Below are 14,960 nucleotides of genomic sequence, written 5' to 3'. Positions count from 1 at the left end.
TTATTACGAAAAACTACTTAAACTATAACATAACAATGTCTTGAACAAATACGTTGTTGTTATACAAAATAAATGCTAACCAACAACATTAAAATAAACGTCACTCCAATTAATTATAATAACTGTATTATTTTATCTGTAAAAAGGTAATTAAAATGTATATTTAGATTATTTCTATTTTGAAAAACAATAGCTGTATATAAATAGAAAGGCACTACATCCTTTTTATTCAATAAAAAAGAAAGAGTAGTTGTCTTCATTCAAATGACTTTTTAATAGCATTTATTGTTTATCACATCATAAATAGACAATCAAAATAAACTATGTTTATTTGTTACCTACAACAAAAAATAAAATATTGTTAAAAATTATAATACTTACTAATATTATTATAATTTTATTTTATAAATTAAAAAATACCAATTTTTATTAAATTAATAAAAAAATAAGAAATTAGAATTACTTAATTTAAATATTAGTAATAAATAGTTTTTAATTTAATTCAATATTTTTAACTATTTTTATAATTATAATTCATATTATATTATTTATTATGTCATAATATTCATAATTTCATTTTCTCTTTTTTTTCAATAGTATTATTTCTTTATTCTTTATTCTATTATTAATTTTATTATTTATTATGTTGTGATTATTTTATTCATAGAAATTGATTCAATTTAATTAATTAATGTTTTATAATTTAATATCATTTTTGTTTGTAATAATTGAAATATCAACATCATTATTTATTGTTGATTAAAATTGATTATAATACTTCAAAATCTCTTTGTTTAATTCATTTGAATTATATTTATATTACTAAATTGAATCTATTGTAATATTTATTGGTATTATTGTTAATTTGAAATTATAAAGAATTTCAATTCAACAAAATTCATATATTTATTCATAAATTGTTAATTAACAATAATACTAATTATTAAAATGATAAAAATAATACACAACATATTGTTATTTACTTTAAACATTTAAAACATAAATACGATTTTAACTATATTAACAAATTTAATAAATTCTTTCAAATAACTGTGATGATTTAAATATAAAAGACAAATGAATATTGTAAAAAGAATAAATAATAAGAATATACAAAATGATAATCAACAATTCTAATTAGATTTTCAATATATTAAAAATAAATAACATCAATAATAAACTAATTAATATAAAATTTCATTCATTATAAGAATTTTATTTATTAAATTTTATGTATTTTCAATTCTCTCTAACATTCTTACAATTTCATTTATTGTTATTAATCTTTTGTTTAATTCTTGTTTCAATGAATTTTAAGTAATTTCTTTAATATCTTCTTGAACTTCTTTTATTATATTTGTTCGTTTACCTATTGTGATTGTATCTGCAATATCCCATGGATGTGGATATTCTGATTTAGGAAATGGATCTTGCCATGTAATGATTTGTAACATTGTTATTGAAAATGAATATATATCGGATTGCATTTTGTAATGTTCTCGATTTAATATTTCATGTGCCTTGTATTTTGGTGTTCCTACACCTTTTGTGAATGTCATATTTGTCATCATCATATTGATGTTTCTTGCACTTCCAAAATCCGTTAATTTACAATTAACTTCAATGTTATCATCAAGTGTTACAATATGGAAATTATCAGGTTTAATATCTCGATGTAATATTCAATTTGAATGAAGATATGATATTCATTTTGCTCCATCTATCATAAATTTGATTCTTATTTTCTTTGATATTTCTGTGATTTTTCTTTTATTCATTATATCTTGTATTGATCCATATTCTGCATATTCGGTTACAATACATATTTTATTAGGAATAAATACTGCTCCATAAAAATGAATAATATATTCATTTCGAAATTTATCTAACATTGCTACTTCTTTCTCAAATTCTTTCTTTTTATCTTCACTTTCTTCAACTTGTTTCATTTTCTTAATTGCTACTTTATTTCCTCTAAATTCTCCAACATAAACAATTCCAAATGATCCTTCTCCTATTTTCTTTTCTTCTTTTATTTCATCAGGATCAAGTCGTGTTGATATTTCTGTTCCTCCTTCAATAGAAATACTTTTGATTGTTTCTTCTTGTGCTTTATTAAGTGTTTTACTAATTATCATTATTTTATCTTTGATTTTAGTTGTACATTTGATTGTAATGAATACTTCAAATTCACATGCATATCCTCCTTCAATTGTAATGATATTTTGGTTTGTTCTAATTGAATATTTCTCATTTTCTTCTTTACTACTTATTTGTATCTTCATCTTCTCTTTTTTTATCATTTCCAATACACATCAATTCTCTTATTTCTTCATTCACTTTAATTTCTTCTCCTTCTTGAAGTTCAATTTCTTTCTTATTTGATAATATTCCATCTCCAAGTGATATGAATCTGATATTTGATTGTGTTATTTTGAATATTGTTGTTGTTTTCTCTCGTTCTTTCTTTTCTCTTCATTATGTAATTAACCATCATTATTATCATTACAATTGTTATAATAATGATAGTAATTATAATAATGACAATTAGCATTATCATCCACCATACTACTTCTTTATTACATTCATTTCCTTCTTCATTCGTTCCATACCAAAATGAACATTTTAACATTTGTTATTCCTTACTTCTTTACATTTATTAATATCTAAATAGTAAATACACTCTTTATTTTTTAATACATATTCATTTTCACAACTATTACACTCTATTTTAATTCAAAAGAGTCATGTCTGTTGCTATCATAGAAGTATAGTTGAAATGAAGTGTTTGTGAATTAAAACCATAACCAAATAAAACAAAATAACAGTAAGTCAGGATAAAAAGAATAGTCATAACAATTTGTCAATAAGAACAGTTATAAAAAATTTATTGGGTATAATAAAAACTATTTGAGAAAGAGACAATGCAGACAACTGGAGTTGAGGGAGAGGGGGTTCAATACAAAAATTTACAAAAGCCTGTTTTGTCTTGTTTTTATAAAAACAAACTTATTGCATTTAGATAAGAATTTCTTAAATTGTCTGTGCTGGAGGTTTTAGACTTGATTGAATTTTAAAAACATGATCAATGTAGCAAAAGTATAGTGTTGAGGATTGACGTTTGAGTTTATGTTGATTATTGAAACAAAACCATCAAAAACAATCAAAAGTTTTTGTTATAATCTTTTGATTATCATTAAGAAATTAAAGACTTTAGTTGGATTAATGATACTTAAGTGTTAATAAAATAATTGGTTTTTGGAATTAGTACTGAATTAATTGAAGTATAAATTATAGTATCAATAACATATTTCACAATTATTTAACCTTTTGGAAAATCTAACTTTTAATGACATAGTTTCAATAAGGATGAAATTCAAAGTTAGAATTGTTGAAAGTGTATGCGTCGTTTTTTTTTTCATCCTCCTTTGATTGGATCGATTGACAATTATTGATTAGATAACTTTTTGGTCAACAAACCTAGATTGTTTACTTGAAGATGAATGATGTTAGTTATTCAAAGGTATGAAAATATCAAAATTCTGTAAACAAAATAACAAAGTGTCTTTTCATCAAAAACAATAAAAAAATTATAATGAATGAAAAACCTAAAAAAAAGAAAGTCAATCTCAGTGCGAAACGTTTTTTTATGTAAAAAGAAAACTAAAAAACAATTAGTTTATTCATACTTATGGTTTGAATATGTTTAATTAAAAATAAATAAAATATTAACTCATAGCCATTAGAAGTTGTTTATTTAATGAATGTAGTGAAATACTTAGACAGTACAGAAACTCTTAAAGTTTTTGTTCAAGTAAACCATCATTGTCTTGAAGCTATTTCAAGAACAAAAATTAATCCATGTTATGGAATTAATTCATTAGCTGTTGCTATTTCCAATTCAAGATATAAAAACGCATTATTTGAATTAAAAGTATTTGACGGAATTGAAACATTTTATGTAGATTATAATTCATTAGAAAAGATGAGTGTTAAATCACTTGAAAATATTCCATTGATTAATGTTCATAAATTTGTTATGCAAAATGGGTCATCAGACTATGCTATATTTCGTAAATTATCAGATAAAATATGTTCTATTGGAATTGACACAGCATATACATTTAATCCTAATTTCTCTAATTTCATTAATTTAAGAGAAATAGTAATTAGAGTTGGACAAAATTATAACAATAATATTATTGAACAATTATTTGAACAATTACCTAAATTCAATTATCTTCATAAAGTTGTTATCAGATGTGATTCCAACAGACTACACTATTTAAGAGAATTAAGTAAAAAATTACAAATAAAAACAAAAGTTATATTTATTATTGATTGGTTACATAAAGAAGATATTGAAGAAGTTAATGACTTAGTTAATAGTACAACACAAAAAGTAGGAATTGTGATGATTAACTTTGATGACTTTGAAGCATTATTTATGAAATCAAATGTTGTATTGTTACCATTTTGTCCATATAATTTCCAAGTGTCTTCAAAAATGACAGCTGACCCTAGATTTTATGAATTATTGAAAATGTATTTACCAACTCGATTAGAAATTCAAGGTGGAATTCGTCCTGATGTTGAAGCACCAAAAAATAAGATTATTGATCTCTCTAAATGTATTTGTTTAAATGAGTTATTTATGAATGAAGCAAGATACACGTCAAGAATTATAGTTAAATTACCAACTTCGCTAAATAGAATGTTTATTAATAACTTAGGAAGTATTGACTCATTAGAAGGTATTGATGAAACCCATTTGCCAGATTCTTTAAAAGAACAATTTTCTCAAGGAAATCTTTTTATTAGCAACTAAGCATACTTTTTTTTTATTTCAATTTTTTATTACACATTAAACTTGTAAATAAATTAAATGAACTTGAAACAGGAATTTCCTGTAATTACATCTCATAGAATCCAAAACGTTTGTTTGGAGTTTCATTTGGATTTATACAAAATTAACATCGAACTTTAGAATATCACAGAGTATTTGGTCCAATGGGATTGTCATGAATCAACATGGGAAATGAAACAAGACTTAGAAAATTCAGAATACAAAGACTTACTCAATAAATATAATGCCATATTTTCAGCTTCAGACATTCCTATGAAAATTATTGGAAAGTCATTACTCAATAATACTATCTATGTCAGATGGAAAGATGGGTCTTATGAATTTACGTCTCACACTGATTTATTAAATAAGTATCCAGAGTTATTTATTTAAAGTTATTTGTTTGAATTAATTCTTTCTTATTTCTTAGACATTTTTGTTATATTAATATATTTAAGTCAGTGACAAGATTGAATCTCCAGATTAAATTACTTTTTCTTCTTTCAACGAGGATTGATATAAAAGGTGTAGTTCACTTTATTATATTCATTATGGAAACTGATCAATTGGATCAACCAACTTACTCATTAGACTCATCTTTAAGTAAATTATTACAATATTTACTTTCTCAATACTCTGAACGTCCATTTGGTTCAGTAAATGAAAGTCTCACAATGGGACAATTTAGAGGGGAATTACAAAAAGTTTGTGATATTGTTGAAGAAGAACCTTTTAAAATTTGTCCCTACATCACAAGACATAAATGGTTATTCATTTCATTGTATTTTGTTGGAATAATGGTATGTGGCATTTTAAGTCCATTAGCAACAATTATTATTTCCTTAATAGGAACAATACTTTATTGGTTAATATATGATATGCAATTTTCTTTTTTAGATTTTATTCTACCTGGTAAGCAATCTTTAAACCTTTTTGGAGTAATAAATGGTTTTTTACATGAAGAAGATATACCTAAAAAAACATTGTTATTTGTTTCTCATATTTCTGATATAAAAAAAGACTCTGGAATTATCTATCATCTTACAGGAATTTTAGTTCATTTTAGTTTGTACATCTTAACATTATTTATCTTAATTGGTTTTATCATTGGTGAAGTATATAACAATTTTATTTTAATACCAATTGCTTCTATTGTCTCTACGATTATTCTATTTTTCTCTATGTCTATGTATATTGAAGGAAAAAAAAATAAAGTGTCTGGACTTGCAACATCTTTATGTTTAATGAATTTATCACAAAAACTAAAAGAAGATAATTCCCCAGTATTAGAGAATTATTCTGTTATCTTTCTTATAACAACTTCTATTGGAGAACGTCATGAAGGAATTCGAGCATTTTTAAAGAGGCATAAAAAAGATGAACGATTTAATCCAAAAAATACGACTATAATTTGTTTAGATGAACTTGATGATTCTGAAACAATTTCCTGTTATTCAAAAGAAGGGTTTCTCTTTAAAAAATATGATCAATCACTAATTGATCTAATAAAAGATGCTAGTGAAAGTGAAGGGATTGCTGTTCAATGTGTCACAAACAGAATTCATCAACCATTTACTTTTGCTAGTGAATTTAGTGGAAAATATTCTAGGGTTGTTCCTTTAACTGCTAAATGTAGAAGTGTCAAAAGGAAATTTAGAGAAGAAAAAGAAAAAAATATTAAACAAGATGGTTCTGTTATTTGTGTTCATGATGATCAAATGAAATGTGTTAATAATTGTTCTATACTCCTCTTGAAGGTATGTAAATTATTAGATTCTTCAATCAACCCTACTATTCTTAATAAACATGACTCTTTGAATACCTTTTCAATGCATCAAGGTACAATGAATCAATTGGATGATGTTCCTATAGAATTATAATATTTATTATAATATAATTTATTATAAATTAAAATTTCTTTTAAAAATGAAAAAAAAAACAAAAATAGCAAAAAAATGACATTAGAGACTATTTTATAGGAAATGCAACAAGTTTATGACTTTCCTATTTTATTAGGACTCTTAAATGTTTACTGTACAATACCTAGTTCTCTTCAAGAATTAATTGAAGAGGCTCAATATATATTACCTAAAATTATAAATTCTATCCATGACACTCCTATCTTAAAAACAATGAATGAGGGAAATTTGTTTCAAAGGATTGAATATAATAAAATAGTTTTACAACAATGTCAATTACTTGGAGCAAAAATTACATTAACTTCAGATGATTTAACACAACCAAAAAAAGATGTTTATTCACAAATTCTTAGTACATTATGGCAAATGTCATTAATTGATATGAAATATTCTATGAGACGTATTGAAAAGGAAGAGGATATAACAAATACAGTTCGTCAATGGATGAGGTTGTTCTTACCTAATCAAGAAGTTAATGTAGAGAATACTCAAAAATTACTTCATATCATTGAAGAAGATGAAGTAGAATCAAATGATAACTCAAGTCAAAGTCCAGCATTTGATGATTTTGAGGAAGAAGATAAAGAAATAGAAGATGATTTTTCATTAAATGAAGACAGAATGAAAGCAGAAGAAGAGGTGCTTAGTAGTCGTATTCTTCTATTAGAAAAAGAACTCGGAGAAGTGGATATGACTGAAGATGAAATGAAAGTTGCTCTTCAAAAATATAATCAAGAGAATGAAACGATACGATCTGATATACTTCAAAAGTATCAAGACCTAACCTCATTAAGAGTTCTTCTTCAAAAAGCAATAACTCAAACACATCTTCAACAAAAAGAACTTCAACGATTAGTAAATCAAAAAGATACAGAGGCTAGTGATATGATGAGAAATGAACAACGAAAAAAAGAACAGTTAGAAAGAAAAAAAGCAGAGTTTGAAGAAATGAATAAACAAGTTCAAGAAGTTTCATGTTCAGTGATTGAACTTGAGTTTCAAATAGGAAAAATGAAAATGATAAAGAAAGAAGTTGAAGAAAGTTATCTTAAAGTAAAAAAACAAAATAAACAAACTGAAATGGAAGTTGCTGAAAAAGAAGAAGAAATTGAAAAGTTAATGAAAAAAATACAAATGGAAAAGAAAAAAATGAAGGAATTTCTTAAAGAAAAGAATCGAATAAGGAAGAAACGAATAGATATAGAGAATCAAAAGAAGTTAATTGAAATGGAAAAGAAAGATATTATTATGCAACGAGAATATAAAGAAAATTATGCAGATCTTAGGATAGAAAGAATTGAAAAAGAAAGTGAAAAAGAAATTAGTTTATTACATGAAAATAGTCAAGCAGAAGAAGAATATCACGAAGCTGAAATGAGACTAAAAGAAGTTAAAGAAAAAGAAAAAGATCTCAAAGAAAATGATGAGTTTTTAACTCAAAGGATAAAACGAGATAAAATAAGAAAAGAAAGGAAAGTCCAACATTTAGAGAAACAAAAACAATTAGCAAATAATCAAAAAAAAGAAAAAGTAATAGAATTAATTAAAGTCAATGGTGAACTTGATATGAAGAAAGATGAAATAAATATAAGTCAATTAGAAAAACAAAGAAGAATTGAATCAACACGTGATTCTAATAGATTTAAAACATTAGAAAAAAAGAAGCTTGATATACAAATTAAAAGTTATAAAAAAACATATAGAAAAAAACAAGAGAAAAGAATTGGGTTGTTAAAAGGAAAAATGAAGAATTTAACTGAAGAATTAGACGGATTTATTGAAGAAGAAAAATGTAATCAAGATTAATTATTTATCTTCGTCAATTATTAATGATAATTGTTTTGTTACTCCGTTAGGATTTAACGCTAATGTAAGTTGATAAGCATCACTTCCATTCATATAATATTTATTTAGAAATTGTTCTTTAACAAATCCTAATTTAGTGTACAGTGCTAAAGAACTAACGTTGTCAGCTTCAGTTTCAAGAACAATTCTATCACATTTATTTTCTATCATTGTATTAAACAATTTCATTGAAAGTAATGTAGCAATTCCTTTTCTTCTATAGTTATCTTCAACGCTTAACATAGCAAGGTATCCTTGTTGAAGATTGTTTTGAATACTTTGTTTACCAATACAACATCCAACATATTTATTTGTTGTTTTATCTTTTGCCTAAAATATTATTATTGGAACCTTCTTTAGAAAAAATTAAGTGAATTTAATAACAAACAAAGAAACATAAATGTGGCCAACTTTTTAAGAAATATCTATATGTATAAATAGAATATGGTTCAGATAATGTTCTTTTCATTAAGTCCATTATATAACCCATTTGTTCTTCTCCAGTATATGGTACAATTTCTATTGACTCACTCATATTTATTTAAGTTCAGTTTTTTTCTTTTTTTTAAGTTTTTGTTTTTATTATAAAATACTATAATTATAGTTAAATTTTATTAATATGTTTATTCTTTTTTTAAATTTCAGTCATTTTAAAAATGTTAATTTTCCTTTTAATATTTGTAATTTTTTTTATAATCAACAGAGTTAATTGTACAATTTATCTAACATAAAAAAAAATCATATAACATCATTAAAAGATAAATTACATTTTAGGTTATGGGGTTTTGAACATTCAAATAAACAATTTAATTTTTAGAATGTATTAGACATATCTTTATTTCAAACGAAATGATGTCTTGACTTAAGCGGTAACAATATTCTTCTTATAATAGTACTAACAAATTTTTTATTCAACTCTTCTTTAAGAATGTAAAAAATCGATGTTCTTTGAAAAAAAGTATGAGAAATTATTGTGGTGGAGAGGAAAATGTATTAATATATGATACTAACACAAAATGACTAAATTTCAAAAGAACAATTTACAGAAACAAAAAAAACATTTTAATAAAGTTATAAAAAAGTTTTGAGGTTATTAATATTTTTATAATATGTATTTAATCAATATTCATTTAATTCTTTTGTGTTTTGAAGTTACAAAGAAATTATTAAGAAGTTGTTATGTTTTCATTTTCATATTTTTTATTTGGTTATTATGAATTTACTGTTTTAGAGAAGTGTTTCATAGATATAAAAATATTAACATAACTACTTCATAAAACAGTTCATTGTTGTCATAATAATTTAAAGAAATACCACAAAAGAATTAATTGATTAAGTATAAATGAAAATAAAACTTCACAAAATTATAAGAAGAGAAGAAAGATATTTAGTTGTTGTTCATAATAAATAATGATAAGTATTTCCATATTAAAACAAATAACATTAATATGTACTAATGTATTTTTTATATGAATTTATGTTCGATTTTATACTTAGTATTATTGAATAAATAATTTTTGATGGATAATTAATATTGAATATAAATTATTTGATTTATTATCATTTATTCTATCTTTATAAATAATAGTTATTTTGTTATTTCGTTGTTGTGCTATTCTTATGTTTAATTGTTAAAACAAGATTATACACAAAAAATATTCATGAAATTTAACATTTAAAAGTTCACTTTTTAATTCTCATTTAAGAATTTGTTTTAATCATTCTTATTAATGTGTTTCTTCGCTTATATTCATTTTTTAATGTTTTATTTATTTAACATATTATCCATCTCATTCTTTGTATTATTTTATTTTTAATTTATCAATTATTCTACAATCATGTTAATAAATGAATGTATTATTATTGATAATAACAGTTAGTGAATTTTATCTTTTATCATTTTAACTTTCTATTGAATTGAATAAAATGGTTTTGTTCTTTATTAATGAAGCTAGAAATACAATGATGTATGTTGTTTTCATGAAGAATAAGTTAATTACTTGTCCTCCAAATTAGAACAAAGTAATGACAAATAAATAAGAATTTAATACGTATTTTTAATGATTTTTCATAGTGTGTCAAATTGGTTGTGGTTATTTTCTTATTAGGGAATGAAAATATTGAGAGAATGTTTAAATAACAGTCTTTATTTTATGAGATAAAAATCAATGAACAAATAAAAAAGATAATAGACAAAGAGTTACTACTCAAACATTTTAAACAAATCGTCTAATCGTTGAATAACATCTTTCCCATGTTTTTGGAGTTTTTCTCTAATCATTTGTTGTGTTAATGTATCTTCTAAATGTGATTTTGAGAAGAACTTATCAGCATAACATAATAATTTCTCTTCTATTGTTTTAGGTAATAATATTCTATCTGTAGGTAAAGGAAGATGTTGTTCAACAATTTGGGTTGGATCAATTCCAGATCCAGTATGTCTTTCAGCAACACGTGCATGATATTCCAATCCAAGTTCTCTTAGAATGTCTGCACCTAATATTCCATGTTTGATATATGGCTCTTTTCCATTACATCCAAATTGTGGAGAGTCAACAAGAAAAATGCCGATGTCATGAAGGTATGCAACTTCTTTGATGAACTCCATATTAATATGATACTCTGGGTGTTTTGCATTGACTTGTTCGCATTTGCCATATATGGATTTTCCATGTTCAATTAAAATATGTTTTGCTATTGGTAATTCTTTATAATATTTCTCTAGAATTTTAAATGGATCGATTGGTGCTTCCCACTCAGAGTGTATCATTTGTTCTTTTTTTGTTTATTTCATTCTTCTTAGTTTGTCTTTTCATCTTCCTAAAGATAATTCACAAATTATAATAATAATATCAAAAATCTGATGTTTTTTAAGAATAAAACAAGAAAAGAGAAAATGGTAAAAAAACAGATTTTTAGAAATGAACTAATAGTTCTATAAATGAGTAATGTAAATTCAATTTGTCTTAAAAGTCTGATAATTGGAAATTCATGTGATGCTAAACAACGAATGTTGAGGTTTCCAGGAAATTCAATGAACCTTTTAAAGTTTGGTCTTGACTTTAAATTTGTAACAGTTATTATTGATCGTGTCTTTATCAAAATGCAAGTATGGGACATTGCTGGTCAAGAAAGGCTCAGAACAAATATTGAAGCGTTTCTTCCACATACAGACATTATTTATTTTGTTTACGACATGACTGATGCATCATCATTTAGATTTATTCAAACAACACTCAACCAAATAAATCAAAGAACTCCATGTAATTCAATGAAAATTCTTGTTGGATTAGGACGTGAATTTGAAAGTCAACAAGAAGTTATTCAAGAAGAAATTATGGAACTTTCTTTAAGGTATAAAATCAAACACTATGAATTTGACTTAAATGATGACTCTCAAGTATCTGATCTTTATTTCAAATCAATTTATCAATTCATCTCTGAAAATCAATACCAAATTGAAAACCAACATTCAACAAACAAATGTGTTATTGTTTGACTTTTATTCATTTGTGTTCTTCATTACATGTTTAAGAGAATAAAAAATACATTTCATCTGATTTTATGTTATTTCCAATTTACTTAAATTGGACTTTCCTTCTTTTGTTTATTTATTAATTTTTGTTGTTTCTTATAATGAATTTGTTATTTGGCTATCATACACTTTTTGTCTTTTTTTCACAAACACTCATATAAATTCAATGTCTGTTTATTTTGTTGTATTATTTCTTTAAACACACCATTTTATACTTTCATATTTCTATCATTTTACCAATTTAATGGTTTGTATTAAATGTTTTTTTTTATTTTATGTCAGTATTGAAAATATCATTTTAAGAGTATCAGAGTTTGACGGATTGTAATATATCCAATTTGAACATATATTAAAGTTAATAAATAAAACAAAGAAATAGAATCTTATTACAAATATTCAACTTGTTATATTTCTATTATCTTTCATTTCTAACACATTTACATGAAAATTCAATTTGTTTGATATATCATTAGAAGTAAATGTATGAGTCATTTGTAGTTTATTGTATTTAATGATTAATTGTTTATTATTTTATAATTTGTTCATTTTAATTCACTTGTTAATAATAATATATTGACAATTTCTATTGTGTTAATTCTCTGTTTTGTGTTTATATTATGAGTATAATATAATCATTGTTTCGTCTTCATTTATAACATTAATATCATAATCAATATTCTTTTTCAAATAAAATGAAGTCAGATTTTATTATTTTTATTATAATGAATATGTTTGTTCATAGAAAGATACTTTTCAATGTAGAATATAACAAATATTATTGCATTGGATATTGAGTAATAACAATGTGTAATGTAAAGAAAAGCAAATAAAAAAATAAACATTCAACAACAAACAAGAGAATGAGTAACAATAACAATAAATTGAATAACAACATGAATGATAAAAGAAATACAATGAAAGTGAATTGAAAAAAAAGATGAAACGAAAAATGAATAAGAAAAATAAGAATAAATTATAATAATAAAGACAATAACAATAAGAAACATAAAATAATAATAAGAAAGAAAAAGAAAATAAGAATTAAAATGAAGAGAATAAGAAGATGAAATAAAAAAGAAAGAAAAAGATAATATAGAATAAGAAGTATATTGAAAGAAAAGAAAAATGAGAAAGTTAAATCAATGATTAAAGAAAAGAAGAAGAAAGAAATAAGAATATAAACAAAAGAATAAAGAGATATACAATTTTAAGAATAATAAATATGAAAATTAAATACCATAAAAATAAATACATAATGAATAAATAATTTAATACATTTTATTTGATTGTTATTTTATGATTTTGTTTCATTTGTTGATTATGGATAATTAGAATTTATTATTAACAATAACATAATAATTTGGAAGATATTTTGCATTTATGAATGTTTTGTGTTTTTGTTATTAAAATAAATAAGAATACAAAGAAATAATAAGAAATAAAAAATATAATGGGAAGCACAAAGAGTCTAGTAGTAGAAATCCATCTTCTAATGTGGATATCGAGGTTAGATTCCTGGATAGTGCATCTTTTATTTTATCTATTTTTAAATATTTAGAATTTGTTTTATTATTTTTCATTTTGTTTTTATGATAAATAATTTTTATATTTCTAATCAGTAATTATTTCAATTTATCTCTTTTCTTATTAATCATTTTTCATCATTGTATTCTATTTGATTTATTATGTCTTATTATTTGATTTACATAATTTTAATATTTATAAGCACAAAAATAAGCAAAGAAAAAATGCATCTAAATAATTTACAAAAATGAAAAAAGATGCAAAATATTTTGCATCCATAGAATATTCATCTTATTATATTTTGTTCATAAAAAATTAAAATAAATATGATAAATACACAATCAATAAATATTTATGTTTATATTTTATAATCATTTATATTTATTTTGTATGAAATATTAATGAAATAGATGATTTGATGAATCATATTTAATTATTTTTATTCTTTTATTATTATGTTATTTATCTATCGTATTTTTATATATTATTTTTATATATTTATTTCTCTGTTTATATTATTTATATCATTGTGTTATTCTTATTATCTATATATTATTATATTCTTCTTATTTTATTATTTTTATGTTTATATTATTTCGATTTTCTTATTGTTATTCTTTTCTATTTAGATATATTTGTTTATTTGTTTATTCATCTTTTATATTATTATCATTTATATCTATTTTCATTTTATATTTATTCTCTTTTGATTTATATTAATATTAAATTTATCTTTTATACTTTGATTTTATTATTATATCATTGATTATCATTTCTCGTTTTATTTATCATTTATTCTTATTATTCTTTTGTTTTTTTCTATATTCTATATCATATATTCATATCATTTTCATTTATATTTTATCACTTATTATATGTTATAATAACATAACACATATGATTAAATATATAATAAACATCATGATGAAGTTATACATATGAACAATAACATAAAAACGAATAAAATATTTTTTTTTCAATAAAACAATATTAATTATTTTACATCATTAAATTAGACACTTTTATTGAATATTTCTAATTTTTACATTAAAATTACACTTTTTATTTCTTCTTTTATTACATCTTTGTGATTTATTATTTTTATATTCTTTATTATACTTTCTTTTTATTCTTTTATATATTTTTATTCTTTTTATATTATTTGTTTTTCTTTGTTGTTTCTATTTATTTCTTGTATTATTATTTATCAATTTTATATTTATTCATTCTTTTTATTTCTTTTTTATTAATTCTTGAGTATTGTATATTTCTTTATTATTTCATTTGTGTG

At 22.7% G+C, this 14,960-nt stretch overlaps 8 protein-coding genes and 1 pseudogene across 8 annotated transcripts; 5 read left to right on the top strand and 4 right to left on the bottom strand.

Annotated features, from left to right (window-relative positions):
- Positions 1-1,313: 1,313 nt before the first annotated feature.
- Positions 1,314-1,574, bottom strand: EHI_123291 (uncharacterized protein; the record flags this gene model as incomplete). The annotated part of the gene is made up of 1 exon (XM_001914168.1): positions 1,314-1,574. One exon carries the CDS (start codon positions 1,572-1,574, stop codon positions 1,314-1,316), a length of 261 nt encoding a protein of 86 aa, XP_001914203.1.
- Positions 1,575-1,706: 132 nt separating this feature from the next.
- On the bottom strand, positions 1,707-2,285 carry EHI_123290 (annotated as a pseudogene).
- A 1,475-nt stretch (positions 2,286-3,760) lies between these two features.
- Positions 3,761-4,828, top strand: EHI_123280 (uncharacterized protein; the record flags this gene model as incomplete). The annotated part of the gene is made up of 1 exon (XM_645078.1): positions 3,761-4,828. The coding sequence occupies one exon, from the start codon at positions 3,761-3,763 to the stop codon at positions 4,826-4,828; it is 1,068 nt and encodes a 355-aa protein (XP_650170.1).
- A 210-nt stretch (positions 4,829-5,038) lies between these two features.
- Positions 5,039-5,239, top strand: EHI_123270 (uncharacterized protein; the record flags this gene model as incomplete). Its single annotated transcript, XM_645077.1, has 1 exon — positions 5,039-5,239. One exon carries the CDS (start codon positions 5,039-5,041, stop codon positions 5,237-5,239), a length of 201 nt encoding a protein of 66 aa, XP_650169.1.
- A 158-nt stretch (positions 5,240-5,397) lies between these two features.
- Positions 5,398-6,726, top strand: EHI_123260 (uncharacterized protein; the record flags this gene model as incomplete). Its single annotated transcript, XM_645076.1, has 1 exon — positions 5,398-6,726. The coding sequence occupies one exon, from the start codon at positions 5,398-5,400 to the stop codon at positions 6,724-6,726; it is 1,329 nt and encodes a 442-aa protein (XP_650168.1).
- A 102-nt stretch (positions 6,727-6,828) lies between these two features.
- Positions 6,829-8,571, top strand: EHI_123250 (uncharacterized protein; the record flags this gene model as incomplete). Its single annotated transcript, XM_645075.1, has 1 exon — positions 6,829-8,571. The coding sequence occupies one exon, from the start codon at positions 6,829-6,831 to the stop codon at positions 8,569-8,571; it is 1,743 nt and encodes a 580-aa protein (XP_650167.1).
- EHI_123240 (acetyltransferase, GNAT family) lies at positions 8,572-9,145 on the bottom strand (the record flags this gene model as incomplete). Its single annotated transcript, XM_645074.1, has 2 exons — positions 8,572-8,940; positions 8,999-9,145. 2 exons carry the CDS (start codon positions 9,143-9,145, stop codon positions 8,572-8,574), a joined length of 516 nt encoding a protein of 171 aa, XP_650166.1.
- Positions 9,146-10,813: 1,668 nt separating this feature from the next.
- On the bottom strand, positions 10,814-11,380 carry EHI_123230 (uncharacterized protein; the record flags this gene model as incomplete). The annotated part of the gene is made up of 1 exon (XM_645073.1): positions 10,814-11,380. The coding sequence occupies one exon, from the start codon at positions 11,378-11,380 to the stop codon at positions 10,814-10,816; it is 567 nt and encodes a 188-aa protein (XP_650165.1).
- Positions 11,381-11,551: 171 nt separating this feature from the next.
- EHI_123220 (Ras family protein) lies at positions 11,552-12,109 on the top strand (the record flags this gene model as incomplete). The annotated part of the gene is made up of 1 exon (XM_642827.1): positions 11,552-12,109. One exon carries the CDS (start codon positions 11,552-11,554, stop codon positions 12,107-12,109), a length of 558 nt encoding a protein of 185 aa, XP_647919.1.
- Positions 12,110-14,960: the final 2,851 nt, after the last annotated feature.

Source organism: Entamoeba histolytica, genomic scaffold (genome assembly GCF_000208925.1).
Source record: "Entamoeba histolytica HM-1:IMSS scf_1104750518183 genomic scaffold, whole genome shotgun sequence".
NCBI lineage: Eukaryota > Evosea > Mastigamoebida > Endamoebidae > Entamoeba > Entamoeba histolytica.
The sequence above is the reverse complement of the archived record's forward strand: the minus strand, read 5'-3'. Positions and strand labels throughout refer to the sequence as shown.